The 24,595-nt window shown below is 44.7% G+C and overlaps 1 protein-coding gene across 3 annotated transcripts in view; it reads left to right on the top strand.

The window, feature by feature from the left end:
* LOC139540686 (E3 ubiquitin-protein ligase RNF13-like) overlaps window positions 1-24,595 on the top strand; it is a 104,392-nt gene that overhangs the window by 43,474 nt on the left and 36,323 nt on the right. For 2 of the 3 annotated variants that reach the window (XM_071344548.1, XM_071344549.1), the window contains exon 4: window positions 8,875-9,000. In XM_071344548.1, the coding sequence (XP_071200649.1) occupies window positions 8,875-9,000 (126 nt within the window). Of the gene's footprint in view, window positions 1-6,928; window positions 7,057-8,874; window positions 9,001-24,595 lie in introns of those variants that run through there. The other variant, XM_071344550.1, reaches the window with a different exon arrangement.

Below are 24,595 nucleotides of genomic sequence, written 5' to 3'. Positions count from 1 at the left end.
GACTGCCGTTTTGACAAAAATAACAGTCTTGCTCTTATCCATAATCTCATCATGTAGACTACCCACACAGCCTACCCAACAGTATCTGCGAGCTGTTGGCTAGAGCACCAATACCAGAGTAGGCACATTTTCTATTTAATGCAACATTATATTTTTATTCGGTACATGAAAAACTACATTTTTGTGCACTACGTCATCACGCACTGCTTTTTATCTGCAACAAGTCAGTTTGGTGGAAACACACCACTGGTGGGAAAATGTTTGTATTTTCTTTATGCAGATTTTAGAATATTAACATGAAAATCTTTCGCCAATTAGATGGAAACCTAGCTAGTGGTACCGACATGGTGGCGTGGCAGGACAATTGGAATGCCGTGAACCAAGAGATTGTGAGGACATGCTAAATAATAATTTTGGTATGAATAAACAGACACACTGTAATGCTGGCCAAATTGTGTAAAATATGTCAGTTGAAAACACTGTTAAAAGCACTATTTGTGTGGGTGTCCCTTGCCAAAAGTCAAGAGCTGTGAATGGATCAGTGGTTCACCAATCAGGGCCTTGATGGACCACATGCCCTAGGTACAACGTTTCTTATTTGGGGGGGGAGGGGGACGTTTATTTGAGACCATCAGGTGACGTCCCCGGGACAAACCAGGAACTAGACAAAAACCTCCAGGGAACCATACACAATGTCCCAAGAACATCCTAAACTGTCCTCGGGCCAAACCGAGAACTAGACAAAACCTCCAGAGGACCATGACACAACGTCCTGACGACTTTAGGCGGCCATTTCGTGATGTCCCAGGAACTTCATAACTGCTCGTTATTGTTAGCAGGGATTAACAGAGAGGTTCCCCTGCGAAATCTGGTCTGTCCAAAACGGGATGTAACATTACAGAACGTGTCAAATGAAATGTATAATTTAGAACAGAAACGATTGTCTGTCAGATAGAATAGGGAATCATGTCAGCTCTAATTCTCTTTCTATTTGCAACATTTCGGAGAGTTTCACATCCCTGGCCTTGAAAACACCCCTTTATAAATTTTTGGTAAACAGAATGGCAACAGTATGTTTTTCATGTTATGTTCCTCATTCTAATCAAGTGGCATCCTCTGACTTCCACTCTTCTTAAATATAGACTGAACATCGAAACCAGCGTTTCCTGTGGAAAGTTTATGATGCGGCACATGCCCATACAAACCAAGCAAAACTGGTCAAGCCAACCAAAACCAAGCTAAACTGAGGAAGCAAAACTGGTGTTAGATTAGGCCCTGTTTACTTTGGGGTAGCCTAATCACTGATCTAAACGAATAGATTGCCGTAGGCTATGCATTGGAACCCCTGATTTCTCCTATCCAGTCATGTCAGATCTGTGACTAGTCCATGCTCTGGATGCAGGAAGGGGAGTGGCCTGGGAAAGTGGAGGGCGGTAGCTGGACTCGGCCCGCGTCTTTGGAGTGGGCGCTGTGGCTATGTACAACGTCATTCCCGTGCAAAACATGGAGGGAGCTGAGGGTGAGATCTTGACAAAGACTGGGAGCTAAGCCGGACCTAGATGGACTGACTGACTATCTCTGTGTTCTCATAGTCATCCAGTACATAAAGACAGATCTCTTTAATGGTGAACTAATGCCCATTGCTCCTGACCTATTTTAGGTGGTCTCTGCTTTTCTGAAAACTCGTCAAATAACTTATAAACAAAGTCGTTTTGAATAATTCTGTGCTGGTTTGAGCAAGATCATGCTGACCGATTTCCTGTCCACAGATCTACTGCCAAAATCTATACAACCAATCCACGGTGAAAAGTTATACATTTCTCTAACATTACCTGTGCTTTAGTCAGTGTGTGGGTATTTTCATCCCTTGTTGTTTTTGTCCGAGCCAGTGCATTTACAAAAGGTAATTTTTTTGTAGCCTACTTAGAGACTGAACCCCATGCACTCAGATTCTGGCCTGGAGCATGACTTACATTTCAGCACAGCCCAGTCGCTGCTATCTATGCCACTGTGTTAGAGCCCTGGTGCTGGCACTCCCAGGATACGTCCCAAATGACACCCTATTCCCTATATAGTGCACTACTTTTGACCTGGGCCCATAAGGCTCTGGTCTAAAGTAGTACACTACATAGGAGAAACAACCATTTCCTCACAGCAGAGCCGAGCGAGGCCTGTATCCAGATACACTATATATACAAAAGTATATGGACACACCTTCAAATTAGAGGATTTGGCCATTTCTGCCACACCCGTTGCTGACAAGTGTCTAAAATCGAGCACACAGCTATGCAATTTCATAGACAAAGATTGGCAGTAGAATGGCCTTACTGAAGAGCTCAGTGACTTTTCAACATTGCACCGTCATAGGATGCCACCTTTCCAACAATGCAGTTCAAGAAATAGAGTTAAGAAAATATTTACTAAATAAACTAGTCTTTTTTTCTTTTTTTTAAAGTTACAATAAAATTACATAACAATAATGAGGCTATATACAGGGGGATACCGGTACCGAGTCAATGTGCAGGCGTACAGGTTAGTCAAGGTAATTTGTACATGTAGGTAGGGGTAAAGTGACTATGCATAGATAATAAACAGCGAGTGGCAGCAGTGTAAAAACAAAGGTGGGGGGTGTTCAATGTAAATAGTCCGGGTGGCCATTTGATTAATTGTTTAGCAGTCTTATAGTTTGGGGGTAGAAGCTGTTAAGGAGCCTTTTGGACCTAGACTTGGCGCTCCAGTACCACTTGCCGTGCGGTAGCAGACTGTTCTCTCTATGACTTGTGTGACTGTAGTCTTTGACAATTTTTTGGGCCTTCCTCTGACACCGCCTAGTATATAGGTCCTGGACGACAGGAAGCTTGGCCCCAGTGATGTACTGGGCTGTATGCACTACCCTCTGTAGCGCCTTACGGTCGGATGCCGAGCAGTAGCCATACCAGGTGGTGATGCAACCAGTCAGGATGCTCTCAATGGTGCAGCTGTAGAACTTTTTGAGGATCTGGGGATCCATGCCAAATCTTTTCAGTCCCCTGCCCTTTTCACGACTGTCTTTGTGTGTTTGGACCATGATAGTTTGTTGGTGATGTGGACACCAAGGAACAGGAAACTCTCGACCCACTCCACTACAGCCCCGTCAATGTTAATGGGGGCCTGTTCGGCCATCCTTTTCCTGTAGTCCACGATCAACTCCTTTGTCTTGCTCACATTGAGGGAGAGGTTGTTGAGGTCTCTGACCTCCTCCATATAGGCTGTCTCATTGTTGTCGGTGATCAGGCCTACCACTGTTGTATCGTAAACAAACCTAATGATGGTGTTGGAGTCGTGCTTAGCCACGCAGTTGTGGGTGAACAGGGAGTACAGGGGGGTACTAAGCACGCACTCCTGGGGGAGTGTGTGCTTAGAGGGTCCCCGTTGTTGAGGATCAGCGTGGTAGATGTGCTGTTGCCAACCCTTACCACCTGGGGGTGGCCCGTCAGGAAGTCCAAGATCCAGCTGCAGAGGGAGGTGTTTAGTCCCAGGGTCCTTAACTTAGTGATGAGCTTTGTGGGCACTATGGTGTTGAACGCTGAGCTGTAGTCAGTGAACAGCATTCTCACATAGGTCTTCCTTTTATCCAGGTGGGAAAGGGCAGTGTGGAGTGCAATTGAGATTGCATCATCTGTGGATCTGTTGGGGCGGTATGCGAATTGGAGTGGGTCTAGAGTTTCCAGGATGATGGTGTTGATGTGAGCCATGACCAGCCTTTCAAAGCACTTCTTGGCTACAGTGTTGAGTGCTAAGAGTCGGTAGTCATTTAGGCAGGTTACCTTAGTGGTCTTGGGCACAGGGACTATGGTGGTCTGCTTGAAACGTGGGTATTACAGACTCTGTCAGGGAGAGGTTGAAAATGTCAGTGAAGACAGTTGCCAGTTGGTCCGCACATGCTCTGAGTACACGCCCTGGTAATCCGTCTGGCCCGCGGCCTTGTGAATGTTGACCTCTTTAAAGGTCTTGCTCACATCGGCCACGGAGAGCGCGATCACACAGTCGTCTGAAACAGCTGGTGCTCTCATGCATGCTTCAGTGTTGCTTGCCTCGAAGCAGGCATAGAATGCATTTAGCTCATCTTGTAGGCTCGCGTCACTGGGAAGCTTGCGGCTGGGTTTCCCTTTGTAGTCTGTAATAGTTTTCAAGCCCTGCCACATCCAAAGAGCATCAGATCCGGTGTAGTAGGATTCAATCTTAGTCTTATATTGAGGCTTTGCCTGTTTTTATGGTTTGTTTGAGGGCATAGCAGGATTTCTTATAAGCGGATTAGTGTCCCGCTCCTTGAAAACGGCAGCTCTAGCCTTTAGCTCGATGCGGATGTTGCCTGTAATCCATGGCTTCTGGTTGGGATGTGTACGTATGGTCACTGTGGGGACGACGTCGTCAATGCACGTATTGATGAAGCCGGTGACTGAGGTGGTATACTCCTCAATGCCATAGGATGAATCACGGAACATATTCCAGTAAGTGCTAGCAAAACAGTCCTGTAGCATAGCATCCGCATCAACTGACCACTTCCGTATTGAGCGAGTCACTGGTGTTTGCTGCTTTAGTTTTTGCTTGTAAGCAGGAATCAAGAGGATAGAATTATAGTCAGATTTGCCAAATGGAGGGCGAGGGAGAGCTTTGTATGCATCTCTGTGTGTGGATTAAAGGTGGTCTATGTTTTATTTCTCCTCTGGTTGCACATGTGACATGCTGGTATAAATGAGGTAAAACTGATTTAAGTTTGCCTGCATTAAAGTCTCTGGCCACTAGGAGCGCCACTTCTGTATGAGCATTTTCTTGTTTGCTTATGACCTTATAGCTCGTTGTGTGTGGTCTTAGTGCCAGCATCGGTTTGTGGTGGTAAATAGACAGCTACGAATAATATAGTTTGGAACTCACTTGGTAAATAGTGTGGTCTACAGCTTATCATGACGTACTCTACCTCAGGCGAGCAATACCTCGAGACCTCCCTAATATTAGACATCGCGCACCAGCTGTTATTGACAAATAGACAGACACCACCACCCCTCATCTTACCAGACATAGCTGTTCTGTCCTGACAATTCACGGAAAACCCAGCCAACTGTATATTATCCATGTCGTCGTTCAGCCACGACTTAGTGAAACATAAGATATTACAGTTTTTAATTTCCTGTTGGTAGGATAGTCTCGACCGTAGATCATCGAGTTTGTTTTCCAGTGGCACTTTGGCCAATAGAACCCATGGTAAAGGCGATTTACTTACTCGCTTACGAATCCTAACAAGGCACCCCGACCTTCTCCTTTGGTATCTCTGCCTTTTCTTCATGCTAATGACAAGGATTGGGCCTGTTTTCCGGAAAGCAGTACATCCTTCGCGTCGGACTCGTTAAAGAAAAAATATTTGTTCAGTTCAAGGTGAGTAATCGCTGTTATGATGTCCAGAAGCTCTTTTCGGTCATAAGAGACGGTAGCAGCAACTTTATGTATAAAATAAAAAGTTACAAACAATGTGAAAAAACAAAGAAAATAGCACAGTAGGCGTCCCCTCCTGCCTCATTATTATTAACAAATCACTTCGTCAAATTTCTGCCCTGCTAGAGCTGCACAGGTCAACTGTAAGTGCTGTTATTGTGAAGTGGAAATGTCTAGGAGCAACAACGGCTCAGCCGCAAAGTGGTATACCACACAAGCTCACAGGAACGGGACCGCCGAGTGCTGAAGCGCGTAGCGTGTAAAAAATAATCTGTCCCCGGGTTGCAACACTTACTTCTGTGTTTCAAACTACTTCTGGAAGCAAAGTCAGCACAAGAACTGTTCGTCTAGAGCTTCATGGCCGAGCAAGCCTAAGATCACTATGCTCAATGCCAAGCGTCGGCTGGAGTGGTGTAAAGCTCGCCGCCATTGGACTCTGGAGCAGTGGAAACGCGTTCTCTGGAGTGATGAATCACTCTTCACCATCTGGCAGTCCGACGGACGAATCTGGGTTTGGTGGATGCCAGGAGAACTATGCCCCAATGCATAGTGCCAACTGTAAAGTTTGGTGGAGGAGGAATAATGGTCTTGGGCTGTTTTTCACATTTTGGGCTAGGCCCCTTAGTTCTGTTGAAGGGAAATATTAATGGTACAGCACAAGGCGAGGTCCATACAGAAATGGTTTGTCGAGATCGGTGTGGAAGAACTTGACTGGCCTACACAGAGCCCTGACCTCAACCCCATCGAACACCTTTTGGATGAATTGGAACGCCGACTGCGAGCCAGACCTAATCGCCCAACACCAGTGTAAACATTTAGTGGAAAGCCTTCCCAGAAGAGAAGAGGCTGTTATAGCAGCAAAGGGGGTACCAACTCCAAATTAATGCCCATGATTTTGGAATGAGATGTTCAACAAGCCGGTGTCCACATACTTTTGATCATGTTTGGGTGTACAGTAGCAGAGGGCAGCCATACTACATACCACAGCCATACTACAGCACCCCTGGAGGAGGAGCAGGAGGAGGTGTTGGTGGTGGTTTAGGAGAGGGGTAAAGGCTTAATCGGTGGCATGATCTAGTCACGCTCTCCTCTAGAGTGGAAAGTCACTGAAAACTGAATCACTATGCTGAAGAGAAAACCCACCTCCGGAATTGAAATGGTTCCTCTTCTAGGTCTATATGTTTAGGCAATGATTCACCAACATTGGCCCCGGGTTTCAAAATCTGGAACCAACAGTTGGTTGTTGAACTTGAAGGTGTTTTATTGAATTCCTCCTCAATTATACAATGCTCTGTACGGTTGTGGTTAGGGACTTCCCTCTGGGTTTCTTTGTGGGTCCATTGCCAACAGGGGGCGCTATTGTAGCTTGTTTTGAACCACGTGAAAATATGAGAGTGGCATCGTCATAGCAGGCTTTGCGGAAGGTATCCAGGGAGATTTCTAGTCTGTTTTCCTTTTTGAAAACAGGAGTCCAGATAAAGTAGACAACGGCTTCCAGTGCCAGTTCTTCACCATCTCTTTGTATGAAATCAAGGATGTAACAACAAAAGCTTTTGGACTTTCTATCCATCCTATTGAAAAGTGATGGTATGTTTGATACATTTTACTGTTTCATTGTCCATTCCTGTCATTTGGAGAGAATGGCAGCTTGCGATAGGTGTGTAGGTACCATTTAGACACACACACACACACACACACACACACACACACACACACACTCCTTTTGAGGGACACCTACCAGTCTCAGCATTGTGTGCGTGTCAACGTGCACTGTGTTCACAGAAAAACAAAAAGGGCTGACGAGCCGGGAAGGCTGGGTCCTTTTTGAAGCGCTCTGCACTGGCACTGCTCCAGAGAGCGAACTCTAGCTCCTCCACTAAAATGAACTCATCACTTTCACAGCTGACTGTAGCTGCCGAGTCATGGGGCCACCCCCACCAAATCCCGCAGCAATTTACACCTTGTTTGTGTCCTGAATGGCACCCGATTGCCTACATAGTGCACTACTTTTGACCAGACTCCATAGGGCTCAACAACAACAAAAGTTGTGAACTATAAAGGGAATATGGTGCCATTTGGGACATAGGCCTCATCTCTATCTCTGACTAGCCTGCCACCCCTGACTACCATCTGCACCTGATAGGATATGAAAACGCATTACACTGGATTTAATAGTGCAAGGAAACGGGACAAATATGATAAAATCAACATATCCCCACATAACACGGTTATCGTTCAATGTGAAGCTAATGAATTATGTCAGCTCTATTTATTACATTTCTGTCTGCAATGTTATGAACGTTTCACTCACTGAAGACACCTCGGGACATCTCTCCCTACATGGAAACACTTGAACAGAACCTTAATCATTGGACAGCAGCAGGCCCTCAAATTCAGGAAGTATGCTTGTGATTGGACAGTATCTCTGTCATTCTCAGCTGGCCTGCAGGTGATTGGCTTCGGCCTTGGGCCTGCCCCTTTGGCTGTGTTCTGACAGGCCGAGTCATGCCCGAGGCGGGTCCCAGACTCCCAGAGCTGTAGGACCTGCTAGGTTTCATTAATGCAGTGCTCTGTGTGGACTCCACAGTCCATGTTGGCACCAATATTCTGTTGAAAATAGCATTCTAACAGAAGTACTTTAGGTGCCAATATGGTTAGCTATCTCAAACAGTGGCAGCCAAACTCTGAGCTGTCTTTGGCTTTTGGGCTGATCCTATCCTCTCTGTCTTTCCCTTTTGCTCTCTCTCTCTCTCCTCGCTGTCTCTCTCGTCCTGCAGCACAGGACATCTTGGGCAACCAGAAGAATTCAATGCCAAGATATGATCTCTTGTTTGGGTTTGTTTCATCTGTGGACTTTACCGTGGATTTAGGGAGCCATTTGGGACTTAGCTATTTCGTGCACTACTTTTGACCCTGTGGGCCCTGGTCAAAAGTAATGCACTAAATAGGGAATTGGGTGCCATTTGGGACATTGCCTTACTAATCCCGTGGCAAGGGAGGGTTTGAATAAAGCATTATGTTTCTTAATTTAAACATAATTCTGGCTCTGTATTGTTATTGCTGTAGCCATTTTGAATTGTTTAAGCCTATTTTTTAATTCTTATTTCTGTTCTCTTTATTCAGTCTCTCACCAGCCTGCAGATTCACCATTTCTCTCTAGATTCCAATGGATTTCATTTGAGATGTTTGACCTTCCAGAGAATTGTTATTTAGGTTCCAGTTTCTGTTGAGGAGAGCAACTATGAATATGCACACCACCACATTTCCTCTGTGTGTGGTGATGATTCTACTTTTTGTTCCTACTCCCACACTCTTCTTTTACTTGACCTGTTTTGTGGGTGTTGTTCAATTGAGTGATAGACACATAACTGATGCTCTAACTGTACTGTGATGTCACACCCACAGGGCTTCCTGATTGGTGCACGGCCCGAAAATGCCTGCGAACCCATTGACCCGCCCCCTATTCGGGACAACCTCACTGGTGCCTTCATCGTGCTCATCAGGCGCTTCGACTGCAACTTTGACATCAAGGTAGGGTGCATCGCAATCACACAAACCTCCCCATGTGGTGTATAATTTGTTGCTAACCACGTACACAAGATTAGATATTTTGGCATCCGTCTAATGGTTAGGGTTACGATTGGGGGTAGGGTAATCTGATCCTAGATCTGTGGTTGAAGGTAGTTCCTACCTAAAGGCTCCCTTATGGTCTATAATGAAGCTGCCTGTAATTTATTTGTATTTAATTTTTTATTTAACCTTTATTTAACGAGACAAGTAAGTTAAGAACAAATTCTTATTTACAATGACGGCCTACCCCGGCCAAACCAGGACGATGCTGGGCCAATTGTCCCCTATGGGACTCCCTATCACAGCCGGATGTGATGCAGCCTGGAATCGAACCGGGGACTGTAGTGACGCCTCTTGCACTGAGATGCAGTGCTTTAGACCGCTGCGCCACTCGGTCTCTGAGTACTGATCCAGAGTCAGTTTCCTTTTTTTACCTCCTGATGGATATGGTTAGGGATGGGATTGAGAAAGCTGATCCTAGATCTATACTTAGGCACAACTGCTACCTCGAGCCCTTCTTACATGCAGCACAGTACACAGGAAATAGCTGTTGCCCAGTCAGGACTTCCTGTGCTGGCACTGAACCATCTCTCCCTCCTTCCAATCCCCCCTTCCCCCCCTCCGCTCATCCCCTGCTTCTCTGGTTCGTCTACTGATGTGGTGCATTAACTGGGTGCCCTCAGCAGCTCTCTGCAGAAATGCAAATAAAAGCATTGTTGTCGTTTTAACATGGTATGGAAAAGACACCTTTACCTTGCGCCAACATCACAACCAACGAGAGAGGAGGGCATGTTTTTTTTTCCTTTAAGAAGGGGGAAAGCATAAATTCTTATTCCCGAGTTACAACATTTTATGCATGGGAAATCCAGGAAGACTTGAGTGTAGCGGGATATTAGGCCTATTTTTTTCTTCTCAGCAACAAAGGAGCCATTTAGTTTTTACGGTACGGCACTCCAAAACTTCTCGACTCTAATGTGTCTGTCTGCGGAAAGTGTGTATGTGTGTGGCGCGCTCAAAGTCGAGAGGAGGAGTTGTTTTCCTAATAAATCCCAGGAGCTGTGGAGAGCACCACTCGATCCATCCAACCTTGAAGTGAGGCCGTGTGCAGCGAACAGGAGTAGAGCGAGGAAATTAGGAATGGAGAAGGAGGGGGAAGTGGAAGGATACAAGGAGTAGGACAGTGCATTCGGAAAGTATTCAGACCCCTTGACTTTTTCCACATTTTGTTACGTTCCAGCCTTTTTCTAAAATGGATTAAATTGTTTTTAATCTACACACAATACCCCATAATCAGAGTTGGGGAGTAACGGATTAATGTAATCCGTTACATGTAAGGGATTACAAAAAAACGGTAACTGTAATCCGTTATGTTACCAGCAAAAATATTGTAAACAGATTACAGATACTTTTGAAAAACTAGATGATTACTTCGAGGATTACTTTTAATCCAAGCCTATGGGGGGCTTTTATTGCTCAATCTAATTCATTCTGATAAAAATAAATAAATCCATAGGTTTAATGGACACATGCTCAAACTTGTATACTTTTGATAGACATGAAGGGGCAATCTGTAGTTGCTACATCACTTTTTGGACTTATACACTTTATTTATATATATATATATCTCCATTGATTCTTGAAGAATATAATTTATAAATCCCACATGAGCTTAGTTTAACTGTCACACTCCATGAGAACCCAAAATATAAGCTTGTTTTACAGTAATAACAAACAATTATTTTTATATAATGGATGGTCTCTGTCCTTGCATCCATAGCTCTGTCTATTCATCTGAGAGTGGTTACATTTTTCCAGCCACATCCCTCAGCTTTTTACCAAAACAGAGGCACCCATTTTGTTATTGTTTCATCTGTGGATTTGCCCTTTAAACAGCTGCATATTATCAAGATATCAAAGTGTCACCAACAAAAAGGTCAACAATAGGCCTTTAGCAAATGCAGCATATGGCATTCAGTTTTCACATGTAAATCACACTTTTCAGTAGTGCTCAAAGAATGCCATTATTTATTTTTCAACTCGAATCAATGAGTCCAATCAGTCCTCATTGACAACAAAATCATAAACAACAGAGTAGGGCTGGATAATAAATCCTTAGTTTTGGGGTCATGCTCGGGTAAAACAATTTGGCTAATCTATACTTCCAAGTCCTATTCTTGAAGATAAAGGAGTATAACATTTATTGGAATGACTGGAATTCTGATAGGCTTTGTTTTTTTTATGTAAAGATATAATTTAATCGTATTATTATATGTAGCAGAAAGCGATGGGTTGGAAGAAGCCTACATAACCAACCCATAAAGTAAAATTTAACATCCATATATGGCCAGCTATGTAAACTTTAACATTGATTTATCCTGCAATAGATGTCATTCAGTTGGTAACATACATTTTTGTCTTCTACTAATGCCTCTTAAGGGGAAAGTAATCTAAAAGTAACCGAATGTAATTAGATTACGTTACCGAGTTTGGGTAATCCAAAAGTTACATTGCTGATTACAATTTTGGACAGGTAACTAGTAACTGTAACAGATTACATTTAGAAAATAACTGACCCAACCCTGCCCATAATGACAAAGCAAAAACAGGTTTTTAGATTTTTTTCAAATGTAGTATTTTAAGTATTCAGACCCTTTACTCAGTACTTTTTTGAAGCACCTTTGCAGCGATTACAGACTCGAGTCTTCTTAGGTAGGACGCTACAAGCTTGGCACACCTGTATTTGAGGAGTTTCTCCTATTTTTCACTATTTTTCTCCTATTTTTCACCTGATTGGTGGAGTGCTGCAGAGATAGTTGTCCTTCTGGAAGGTTCTCCCATCTCCACAGAGGAACTCTGGAGCTCTGTCAGAGTGACCATCGAGTTCTTGGTCACCTCCCTGACCAAGGCCCTTCTCCCCCGATTGCTCAGGAAGAGTCTTGGTGGTTCTAAACTTCTTCAATTTAAGAATGATGGAGGCCACTGTGTTTTTGGGGACCTTCAATGCTGCAGAATTTTTTTGGTACCCTTCCCCAGATCTGTGCCTCGGACATGCACTGTCAACTGTGGGACCTTTATATAGACAGATGTGTGCCTTTCCAAATCATGTCCTTCAGCTGAATTTTCAACAGGTGGACTCCAGTCAAGTTGTAGAAACATTTCAAGGATGAATACTTATGAAAATAACTTTTTCCTGTTTTTTTATTTTAATACATTTGCAAAAATGTCTAAAACCTGTTTTTGCTTTGTCATTAAGGGGTATTGTGTGTAGATTCATGAGAGAAAAAAACGATTTAATCTATTTTAGAATAAGGCTGTAACGTAACAAAGTGTGGGAAAAGTCAAGGGGTCTGAATACTTTCCGAATGCACTGTAAATGAGTGAAGAGTCTAGGCTAATGATAGAAGTATATATGGATTGATGGAGGGAAGAGGTGGAAGTGGGGGAGGGGTTATGAGATGTAAGGAGTAATGGATTCTATGATAGATGTCAAGAGAGTGAGTGGGAGAGAATGAAAGCTAGAGGGAGATTAATTGATTTGATCTCTAGAACAGGCGGTCTGGCTGTAGTGTGGGGCTTTCTCTCCCTTGTCCCTCTCCCGCTCCATGCCTTATAAGGCCTTTCTGCATCACACACACACCACACAGCGAGGTGTTCCCGAGGCAGGACTGAAACCGGATGCCCCCCTACCCTCTCCAGCTCGCCGTGCATCAGCCAGAGACAAACACGCTAGCACACACACTAAGCCTGACCTCAGATCAGCCTGTTCCATGATACAAACTGAACCCCTTATCAGTCAGCATTTCAGACAAACTGATCTAAGAACAGCCGATACAGTCAGTTCAGTCCCAAATCAAAGTCAGTTAATATCCCACTCTTCCCCTGGACCACAGAACAGCAGATGTCAAAGGTTTACAAAGCATTAGCAGAAAGTCTGGCTCTAAGATCTGATGTAGAATCAGTCCTTGAATTTCAACTCCTACCTATAGTCAAACAGCACAGAGCCACCGATCCTGACTCAGGATCAGCCAGACAGATGTGTTCTCTTACAGCAGTTGAGTTACCTAAGAGCTGGGGAGGGACTGGCATGCGCAAGAGACTGCGTTCAGGAAAGGGCAGGGACATAATGTAGGTGGACGGACCTTAGGTTTGAGGAGGGGCGTGTGTGTGTGTGTGTGTGTGTGTGTGTGTGTGTGTGTGTGTGTGTGTGTGTGTGTGTGTGTGTGTGTGTGTGTGTGTGTGTGTGTGTGTGTGTGTGTGTGTGTGTGTGTGTGTGTGTGTGTGTGAGAGAGAATGGGTTAATGTCTTACGTTGGCCTCCAGGCTTTTGATTGACCATTAATAAATCTCCAATCAAGCAGGTGGGGGGGGGGGTACAGAAAAAGGATACAATACAACCCCCGTCCACCCCCAAAGCTGTACAGCTCCCAGACTTTTAACTGTACCAGAAGCTCAAATGTCAGAGAAACAAAGGAGGAATCCAGGAATCTATTTTGGCTCAAAATAGGGGAGCAGAGGGAGGTAAAAAAATGGCTGGAAATGTTTCGCAGCATATGTGTTTTTTTTAGCATTGCGCTAAACAGTACCATGTGATCAAGTGAATGAAAACGGATTGTTTCTGAGTACCATCAGACATAAAGGGAGATACAGTAATGCACACTCTGTTGAGTGTCCGGGGCAGTCTGAGAGCTTGTGAGTGTTGGGTTTGATGTCCCGGGGTAGACATGCCACTCTGTGGGAGTGTGTGGTGGTGTGGGATGGTGAATCAGGTGGTGAATCGCATCTCTGCATGTCTGGCAGACATATCAGTGTGGATGACGGATCACCACCTCAAGCTGAACCTCGGCAAGACGGAGCTGCTCTTCCTCCCGGGGAAGGACTGCCCGTTCCATGATCTCGCCATCACGGTTGACAACTCCATTGTGTCCTCCTCCCAGAGTGCTAAGAACCTTGGCGTGATCCTGGACAACACCCTGTCGTTCTCAACTAACATCAAGGCGGTGACCCGTTCCTGTAGGTTCATACTCTACAACATTCGCAGAGTACGACCCTGCCTCACGCAGGAAGCGGCGCAGGTCCTAATCCAGGCACTTGTCATCTCCCGTCTGGATTACTGCAACTCGCTGTTGGCTGGGCTCCCTGCCTGTGCCATTAAACCCCTACAACTCATCCAGAACGCCGCAGCCCGTCTGGTGTTCAACTTTCCCAAGTTCTCTCACGTCACCCCGCTCCTCCACTCTCTCCACTGGCTTCCAGTTGAAGCTCGCATCCGCTACAAGACCATGGTGCTTGCCTACGGAGCTGTGAGGGGAACGGCACCTCCGTACCTTCAGGCTCTGATCAGGCCCTACACCCAAACAAGGGCACTGCGTTCATCCACCTCTGGCCTGCTCGCCTCCCTACCTCTGAGGAAGTACAGTTCCCGCTCAGCCCAGTCAAAACTGTTCGCTGCTCTGGCACCCCAATGGTGGAACAAACTCCCTCACGACGCCAGGTCAGCGGAGTCAATCACCACCTTCCGGAGACACCTGAAACCCCACCTCTTTAAGGAATACCTAGGATAGGATAAAGTAATCCTTCTAACCCCCCCCCCCCCCTTAAAAGAGTTAGATGCACTATTGTAAAGTGGTTGTTCCACTGGATATCATAAGGTGAATGCACCAATTTGTAAGTCGCTCTGGATAAGAGCGTCTGCTAAATGACTTAAATGTAAATGGATGGGGTGCAGGTGATCAAGTGAGGCGACTACTAGCTTTAATGGGTGAACTGGAGAGTGTACAGTGCATTTGGAAAGTATTCCGTCCCCATCCCTTTATCCAAATTTTGTTGCCTTATTCTAACTCATCAATCTACACACAATAACCCATAATGACTAAGCGAAAACAGTTTTTTTTAAATGTTAGCAAATGTATAAAAACATTTAAACACGTACCTTATTTACATACAGTTGAATCGGAAGTTTACATACACCTAGGTTGGAGTCATTAAATCATTTTTCAACCACTCCACACTCCATACACTATGTTGACTGTGCCTTTAAACAGCTTGGAAAATTCCAGAAAATTAAGTAATGGCTTCTGATAGGCTAATTGACATCGTTTGAGTCAATTGGAGGTGTACATGTGAATGTATTTCAAGGCCTACCTTCAAATGTAGTGCCTCTTTGGTTGACATCAAGGGAAAATCAAAAGAAATCAGCCAAGACCTCAGAAAAAAAATTGTGGACCTCCACAAGTCTGGTTCATCCTTGGGAGCAATTTCCAAACGCCTGAAGGTACCACGTTCATCTGTACAAACAATAGTACGCAAGTATTAACACCATGTGACCACGCAGCCATCATACCGCTCAGGAAGGAGACTCGTTCTGTCTCCTAGAGATGAACGTACTTTGGTGCGAAAAGTGCAAATCAATCCCAGAACAACAGCAAAGAATCTTGTGAAGATGCTGGAGGAAACAGATACAAAAGTATCTATATCCACAGTAAAACAAGTCCTATAATCGACATAACCTGAAAGGCCGCTCAGCAAGGAAGAAGCCACTGCTCCAAAACCGCCATAAAAAAGGCAGACTACGGTTTGCAACTGCACATGGGGACACAGAACGTACTTTTTGGAAAAATGTCCTCTGGTCTGATGAAACAAAAATAGAACTGTTTGGCCATAATGACCATCGTTATGTTTGGAGGAAAAAGGGGGATGCTTGCAAGCTGAAGAACACCATCCCAACCGTGAAGCTCGGGGGTGGCAGCATCATGTTGTGGGGGTGCTTTGCTGCAGGAGGGACTGGTGCACTTCACAAAATAGATGGCATCATGAGGGAGTAAAATTATGTGGATATTTTGAAGCAACATCTCAAGACATCAGTTAGGAAGTTGAAGCTTGGTCGCAAATGGGTCTTCCAAATGGACAATGACCCCAAGCATACTTCCAAAGTTGTGGCAAAAAGGCTTAAGGACAACAAAGTCAGGGTATTGGAGTTGCCATCACAAAGCCCTGACCTCAATCCTATAGAAAATGTGTGGGAAGAACTAAAACAGCGTGTGCGAGCAAGGAGGCCTTCAAGCCCTGACTCTGTTACACCAGCACTGTCAGGAGGAATGGGCCAAAATTCACCCAACTTATTGTGGGAAGCTTGTAGAAGGCTACCCAAAACGTTTGACCCAAATTAAACAATTTAAAGGCAATGCTACCAAATACTAATTGAGTGTATGTAACCTTCTGACCCACTGGGAATGTGATGAAAGAAATACAAGCTGAAATAAATCATTCTCTCTACTATTATTCTGACATTTCACATTCTTAAAATAAAGTGGTGATACTAACTGACCTAAGACAGGGAATTCTTACTAGGATTAAATGTAAGGAATTGTGAACAACTGAGTTTAAATGTATTTGGCTAAGGTGTATGTAAACTTCTGACTTCAACTGTAACTATTCAGACCCTTTGCTATGCGACTCGAAATTGAGCTCAGGTGTATCCTGTTTCCATTGATCATCCTTGAGATGTTTCTACAACTTGACTGTTGTCCACTTGTGGTAAATTCAATTGTTTGGACATGATTTGGAAGGCACACACCTGTCTATATAAGGTCTCACAGTTGACAGTGCATGTTAGAGCAAAAACCAAGCCATGAAGTCGAAGGAATTGCCCATAGAGCTGTGAGACAGGATTGTGTCGAGGCACAGATCTGGGGAAGGGTACCAAAAAAATGTCTGCAGCATTGAAGGTCCCCAAGAACACAGTGGACTCCATCATTCTTAAATTGAAGAAGTTTGTTACCACCAAGACTCTTCCTAGAGCTGGCAGCCTGGCCAAACTGAGCAATCAGGGGAGAAGGGCCTTGGTCAGGGAGGTGATCAAGAACTCGATGGTCACTCTAACAGAGCTCTAGAGTTCCTCTGTGGAGATGGGACAACCTTCCAGAAGGACAACCATCTCTGCAGCACTCCACCAATCAGGCCTTTATGGTAGTGGCCAGATGGAAGACACTGCTCAGTAAAAGGCACATAACAACCCGCTTGGAGTTTGCCAAAAGGCACCTAAAGAACTCTTACCATGAGAAAAAAGATTCTCTGGTCTGAATGCCAAGTGTCACGTCTGGAGGAAACCTGGAACCATCCCTACGGTGAAACATGGTGGTGGAAGTATCATGCTGTGGGGATGTTTTCCAGAGGCATGGATTGGGAGACTAGTCAGGATCAAGGCAAAGATGAATGTAGCAAAGTATAGAGAGATCATTGATGAAAACCTGCTCCGGACTGCTCAGGACCTCAGACTGGGCCAAGGTTCACCTTCCACCACGACAACGACACTAAGCACACAACCAGGACAATGCAGGAGTGGCTTTGGGACAGGTTTCTCAATGTTTTTGAGTGGCCCAGCCAGAGCCCGGACTTGAACCCGATCGAACATCTCTGGAGAGACCTGAAAATAGGTGTGCAGCGACGCTCCCCATCCAACCTGACAGAGCCTGAGAGGATCTCCAGAGAAGAATGGGAGAAACTCCCCAAATACAGGTTGCCAAGCTTGTAGCGTCGTACCCAAGAAGACTCAAGGCAGTAATCGCTGCCGAAGGTGTTTTAAGAAAGTACTGAGTAAAGGGTTTGAATGCTTATGTAAATGTCATATTTAATTTTTTATACATTCGCAAACATTTCCAATTACCTGTTTTTGCTTTGTCATTATGGGGTATTGTGTGTAGATTGATGAGGGAAAAAATCTATGTCATCAATTTTAGAATAAGGCTGTAACGTAAAACAAAGTGTGGAGAAGGTCAAGGGGTCTGAATACTTGACGAATGCACTGTATGTGTGTGTGCGTGTGGGAGGCGAAGGGGATTCCAGCACTGCTGCTCCTTTTAGAACTCCAGCCTCCCGAGGGAGAGGGCTCGTAGCTAAAGGGGAAGTGGGGAAGAAGCGAGAGGAGGAGGAGGGGGTAAGGTTAACACTTCCTGCTTGCTGGGCCTCTGAAATAGGAGCGGGAGAGGGGGGGGCTCGCTGGTGACCCATCTGACCCCAGCTGTGGGGGAAGGAGACTGGGAAGGAAACCTGACACTACACGCCCCCCTCCCACCCACCCACACCGCCCCCCTTTCTCCGACCCCCCTCACCCCTGTCCGCCTGTGTCAAAAGAGTCCCTCCATCCTCCCTCCAGCCGGCGAACCAACCCTTTTCCTGCCACTCTCTTGACACACACGACACATCACACACTCATACACTCTCAATATACATTCACGCAGGCACACAATGGTTGTGTTATACAATTACGTGCTCTCGCACGCTCTCGCTGGTTACCGTGACACACACACACACACAGACACAGACACACACACACACACACACACACACACACACACACACACACACACACACACACACACACACACACACACACACACACACACACACACACACACACACACACACACGTGTTTGCCTGATCCACAATGGCAGAGTAGCCCTGTTGTCCCTTTGTCTCCCTCCCTCTCTCTCATTTCATTAAACCTATAGAGAGAATGACAACGGGATTCCCCTTTAGCCTACTCTACTAGCCTGACATCTATTGTGTTTTATGACAGTTTGGGACAGTTTCCCATAAACATATAAAAGTACACATAGCCTATGTGTATGACTAGTCTGGATCAGGGGAGCGCGAGCCAGGATGTGACTTATCTCCTGTTGTGTCCCTGTTGTTATGTATCCGTGCTGTTTCGTATCAACACAGTCTGCGCTGCTGCTCTGCTCCCCTGACCTTAATGACATGTGGCCTTGTGACGTCATCTCCACGGAGTGGCGGACACACACACACACACTTGCACGGTTGTTTCAGTGCTGTAGTATTATCAGTTGCAAAGCCCCTTCCTGCAGTTTGAATAGCTCTTATCTAGTCAGAAGTCTGAACCTTGAAACCAAGCTCCACTTTGCACCAGATTCTTCCTAAAAGCAAATGAGCAAGAGAGCGAGAGGGCGAGAGAGAGAGAGATGAAGAAAAGTCTCGAGAGGAATTGGCAGGGAAGGCAAAAGGGGTTAATGCAGAGAGAGCGAGAACGGAGAGAGAGAGGGAGGGGTGGATAAAAGTAGAGGAATTGGCATGGAGGACAAGACGTTGATGCAGGGAAAGGGAGGGAGAACTAAAGAAGGAGAGAGAGAGAGAACGTGAGAGATGGCAGACTGAGCAAGTGCAAGAGAAAGAGAGTGAGAGAGAGATCAAGGAGTGTGAATCCAGCCTAGTGAAGAGAGGAACTGATGTGTAGCTGCTGTATAAACAGTAGGGGGAGGGGATGGGAACAGAGAGAGCCTCAGTTGGCCAGGAGAGGATGACAACTCCAGTCCAGGAGACGTTGGTTGTTGTCTGCACCACCGTTTGAGGAGCCATGATTCAGCAGTGCTGGCTTCCAACGCAGCAACACACACACACCCCGATGCGGCAGTCATTACTGATGCTGTCAGCTGTCTCTGTCTCACCACCAAGGCTATGGATCCCACTGTTGTGCCCACTGTCTCGCGTAAGGTCGTGTGGGTGTGTTTGACTCATTAGAGCAGTACTTAAACATTCCATATTCTTCATTTACCTTACTCTGAGAGTACTCTTTTTTTAAATCATATTTTTTTAGGGGTAGATCAGCTTTAATATTGCAGATAGTGTGGCTTCCATCAATGTAATTGTCTGCATCATTTCCAATCCCCCATACATATTTTTTGTAAATATATACAGTACCAGTCAAAGGTTTGGACACACCTACTCATCCAAGGGTTTTTCTTTATTTTACTATTTTCTACATTGTTGAATAATAGTGAAGACATCACAACTATGAAATAACACATATGGAATCATGTAGTAACCAAAAAAGTAACCAAATCAAAATATAATTTAGATTCTTCAAAGTAGCCACCTTTTGCCTTGATGACAACTTTGCACTCTCTTGGCATTCTCTCAACCAGCTTCATGAGGAATGCTTTTCGAGCAGTCTTGAAGGAGTTCCCAGATATCCTGAGCACTTGCTGCCTGCTTGTCCTTCACTCTAGCGGTCTAACTCATCCCAAACCATCTCCATTGGGTTGAGGTCGGGTGATTGTGGAGGCCAGGTCATCTGATGCTGTCACGACTTCAGCCGAAGTCGGTCCCTCTCCTTGTTCGGGCGGTGTTCGGCGGTCGACGTCACCGACCTTCTAGCCATCGCTGATCCATTTTTCATTTTCCATTGGTTTTGTCTTGTCTTCCATCACACCTGGTTCCAATCCCATCAATTACATGTTGTGTATTTAACCCTCTGTTCCCCCTCATGTATTTGTCGGTGATTGTTTGTTGTATGTTATTGTGCAAGTAATGTTCTGGTGTCCCACTTATATTATTTTTGTATATTTTGGTTTTCTGAGTTTTTTTTCCATTTATTAAACTGCTCCGTTTATACCAAGTTCACTCTCCTGCGTCTGACTTCCCTGCCACCAGCACGCACCCATTACAGATGCAATACTCCATCACTCTCCTTCTTGGTCAAATAGCCCTTACACAGCCTGGAGATGTGTTTTAGGTAATTTTCCTGTTGAAAACCAATGATAGTCCCACTAAGCGCAAACCAGATGGGATGGCGGGAATCGCTGCAGAATGCTGTGGTAGCCATGCTGGTTAAGTGTGCCTTGAATTCTAAATAAATCACTGACAGTGTCACCAGCAAAGCACCTATACACCTTCACACCACCTCTCCCATGCTTCACGGTGGGAACTACACATGTGGAGATCATCCGTTCACCTACTCTGCATCTCACAAAGACACAGCGGTTGGAACCAGAAATCTCAAATTTGGACTCATCAGACCAAAGGAAAGATTTCCACCGGTCTAATGTCCATTGCTCGTGTTTCTTGACCCAAGCAAGTCTCTTCTTATTATTGGTGTCCTTTAGTAGGGGTTTCTTTGCAGCAATTCGACCATGAAGGCCTGATTCACGCAGTCTCCTCTGAACAGTTGATGTTGAGATGTGTCTGTTACTTGAACTCTGAAGAATGTATTTGGGCTGCAATCTGAGATGCAGTTAACTCTAATGAACTTATCCTCTGCAGCAGAGGTAACTCTGGGTCTTCCTTTCCTGTGGCGGTCCTCATGAGAGCCAGTTTCATCATAGCACTTGATGGTTTTTGCGACTGCACTTGAAGAAACTTTCAAAGTTCTTGACATTTTCCAGATTGACTGATCTTCATATCTTAAATTAATGATGGACTGTAATTTCCCTTTGCTTATTTGAGCTGTTCTTGCCATTAATATGGACTTGGTCTTTTACAAAATAGGGCTATGTTCTGTATGCCATCCCTACCTTGTCACAACACAACTGATTGGCTCAAACGCATTAAGAAGGAAAGAAATTAAACAAATTAACTTTTAACAAGGCAAACCTGTTAATTGAAATGTATTCCAGGTGACTACCTCATGAAGCTGGTTGAGAGAATGCCAAGAGTGTGTACAGCTGTCAAGGCAAGGGGTGGCTACTTTGAAAAATCTAAAATATATTTAGATTTTTTAAAACACTTTTTTTGGTTACTACATGATTCCATATGTGTTATTTCATAGTGTTGATGTCTTCACTATTATTCTACAATGTAGAAAATAGTAAAAATAAAGAATAACCCTTGAATGAGTAGGTGTGTCCGAACCTTTGACTGGTGCTATATAAAATCTATATTGAAATATTTTATGTTTTATTTTCCCCTAACCCTGCCACACCTCCCCCAATTGGAGTAAACTAATAGCTAACAACACTTAAGATTCTACTTCCAGCTTATACATACTATATACATTTTACTGACAAAGTATATTTTACATTAGTTATCTTTTGTTTGTTTTTAGTCCCATCCATCAACTACCCTAAACCCCTCCCATCTGTCTCTGAAGACCATCTAGTTTTGATTTCTATTTGCAATATAAACTCAGCAAAAAAGAAACGTCCTCTCACTGTCAACTGCGTTTATTTTCAGAAAACTTAATTAACATGTGTAAATATTTGTATGAACATAACAAGATTCAACAACTGAGACATAAACTGAACAAGTTCCACAGACATGTGACTAACAGAAATGGAATAATGTGTCCCTGAACAAAGGGGGGGGGGGTCAAAATCAAAAGTAACAGTCAGTATCTGGTGTGGCCACCAGCTGCATTAAGTACTGCAGTGCATCTCCTCCTCATGGACTGCACCAAATTTGCCCGTTCTTGCTGTGAGATGTTACCCCACTCTTCCACCAAGGCACCTGCAAGTTCCTGGACATTTCAGGGGGGTAATGGCCCTATCCCTCACCCTCCGATACAACAGGTCCCAGACATGCTCAATGGGATTGAGATCCGGGCTCTTCACTGGCCATGGCAGAACACTGACATTCCTGTCTTGCAGGACATCACGCACAGAACGAGCAGTATGGCTCGTGGCATTGTCATGCTGGAGGGTCATGTCAGGATGAGCCTGCAGGAAGGGGGAGGAGGATGTCTTCCCTGTAACGCGCACAGCGTTGAGATTGCCTACAATGAAAACAAGCTCAGTCCTATGATGCTGTGACACACCGCCCCAGACCATGACGGACCCTCCACCTCCAAATCGATCCGCTCCAGAGTACAGGCCTCGGTGTAACGCTCATTCCTTCGACGATAAACTCGAATCCAACCATCACCCCTGGTGAGACAAAACCGCGACTCGTCAGTGAAGAGCACTTTTTGCCGGTCTGGTGTCTGGTTCTGTCTGGTCCAGCGACGGTGGGTTTGTGCCCATAGGCGGCGTTGTTGCCGGTGATGTCTGGTGAGGACCTGCCTTACCTCAGGCCTACAAGCCCTCAGTCCAGCCTCTCTCAACCTATTGCGGACAGTCTGAGCACTGATGGAGAGAATTGGTGTTGTTACACGTGATCTGCCACTGCGAGGACGATCAGCTGTCTGTCCTGTCTCCCTGTAGCGCTGTTTTACTCCGTACTGTGGGACGCCATTGCAATTTATTGCCCTGGCCACATCTGCAGTCCTCATGCCTCCTTGCAGCATGCCTAAGGCACGTTCACGCAGATGAGCAGGAACCCTGGGCATCTTTCTTTTGGTGTTTGTCAGAGTTAGTAGAAAGGCCCCTTTAGTGTCCTAAGTTTTCATAACTGTGACCTTAATTGCCTATCGTCTGTAAGCTGTTAGTGTCTTAACGACCATTCCACAGATGCATGTTCATTAATTGTTTATGGTTGATTGAACAAGCATGGGAAACAGTGTTTAAACCCTTTAAAATGAAGGTCTGTGAAGTTACTTGGATTTTTACGAATTATCTTTGAAAGACAGGGTCCTGAAAAAGGGACGTTTCTTTTTTTGCTGAGTTTATTTTTCAACTGTGCTGTTTCACAAATGTTCTGAACCTATATACTTTTTACGGATATTTTTAGTCCCACCTTTCAGCTCAACTCAACCCCTCGCATCGATCTCTGAACACCATTTGTCATATATTTTTCACAAATGTGATGTTTCACAAAAGTTCTGAACCTTTATATTTTCATAGTTTCTGCAGTAGTCTTTGATTTTACTATACAACTTTCTGCACTCTCTGCCCTACCCATATACTGTGGCACTCCAAGGGTTAACTGTACTGCACTAGTTAGTCATGCATCTCCAGGTGGCACAGTTTATACAGCTCCATCAATCCATGACCAATGAGAGAGATGTCTGATAAGCTTCCTCTTAACTCCTCTGCTCCTGCACTGGAAAACTACAACATGTTGTAGACTCTCATGAATACACACACACACACACACACACACACACACACACAGACACACACTACCACCGCTGCAAATGCTCCGGTTACCTCTACCCTTCAAAACTGATACGAGATCAGTTTTCCCTCCCCTAAGTTCAACTTTAACATTACATTTGTTACACTTTCTGGTTAGTGTTTTTGGACTATAACATAACCAGATAAATACCTAGGATACTGTTTTGTAGCCACATGGTAATTAAGTAATAAGTGCAGAGTAAATGACTACATTTGGGAAATGAATTACTAGTGTTACCTTTTTAAATATACCATTCCATACCATTGCATTGCTTTTTCTGCTCAGTGCTCTAATTTCTCCCTCATATGTTTTCTGGTATGAGCGAGTACTTAGAGCACTGAGGCAGAAAAAGCAAGGCACAGTTAATGAAATTATTGTTAATTGCAAAGTTCTGTTAATTAGGCTATCTAGTAAACCACATCTTGATCAAATTGGCATTGAAGGTTAAAAGGGTGCACATGTACGATGTATCGCTGTCAGCATAGGTTCGAATCCGGTCCACTGCTCTTTCAGCACGCTCTCTCTCCTACATTTCAGCTCTCTCTCTCGCTATCCAATACACATACAAAATACTTAAAGGGGCAGTGCAGTCAAAAACATGATTTCCTTGTTTATAAATATATATTTCCACACTATGAGTTTTTTTGCCTGGAATTTCAGCCTGTTCAGGTGGGATAGAGTTTTGACATAATATCACAATCTGATCCAGGGATTTTTCTGCCATTGAAATCCTTGGGCGGGCTGGAAAGATGCTTTCAGTGTAAACTTAACTGAC

This window comes from Salvelinus alpinus, chromosome 16 (assembly GCF_045679555.1).
Source record: "Salvelinus alpinus chromosome 16, SLU_Salpinus.1, whole genome shotgun sequence".
Lineage (NCBI taxonomy): Eukaryota > Metazoa > Chordata > Actinopteri > Salmoniformes > Salmonidae > Salvelinus > Salvelinus alpinus.
This window is presented reverse-complemented; position numbering and strand designations above follow the sequence as displayed.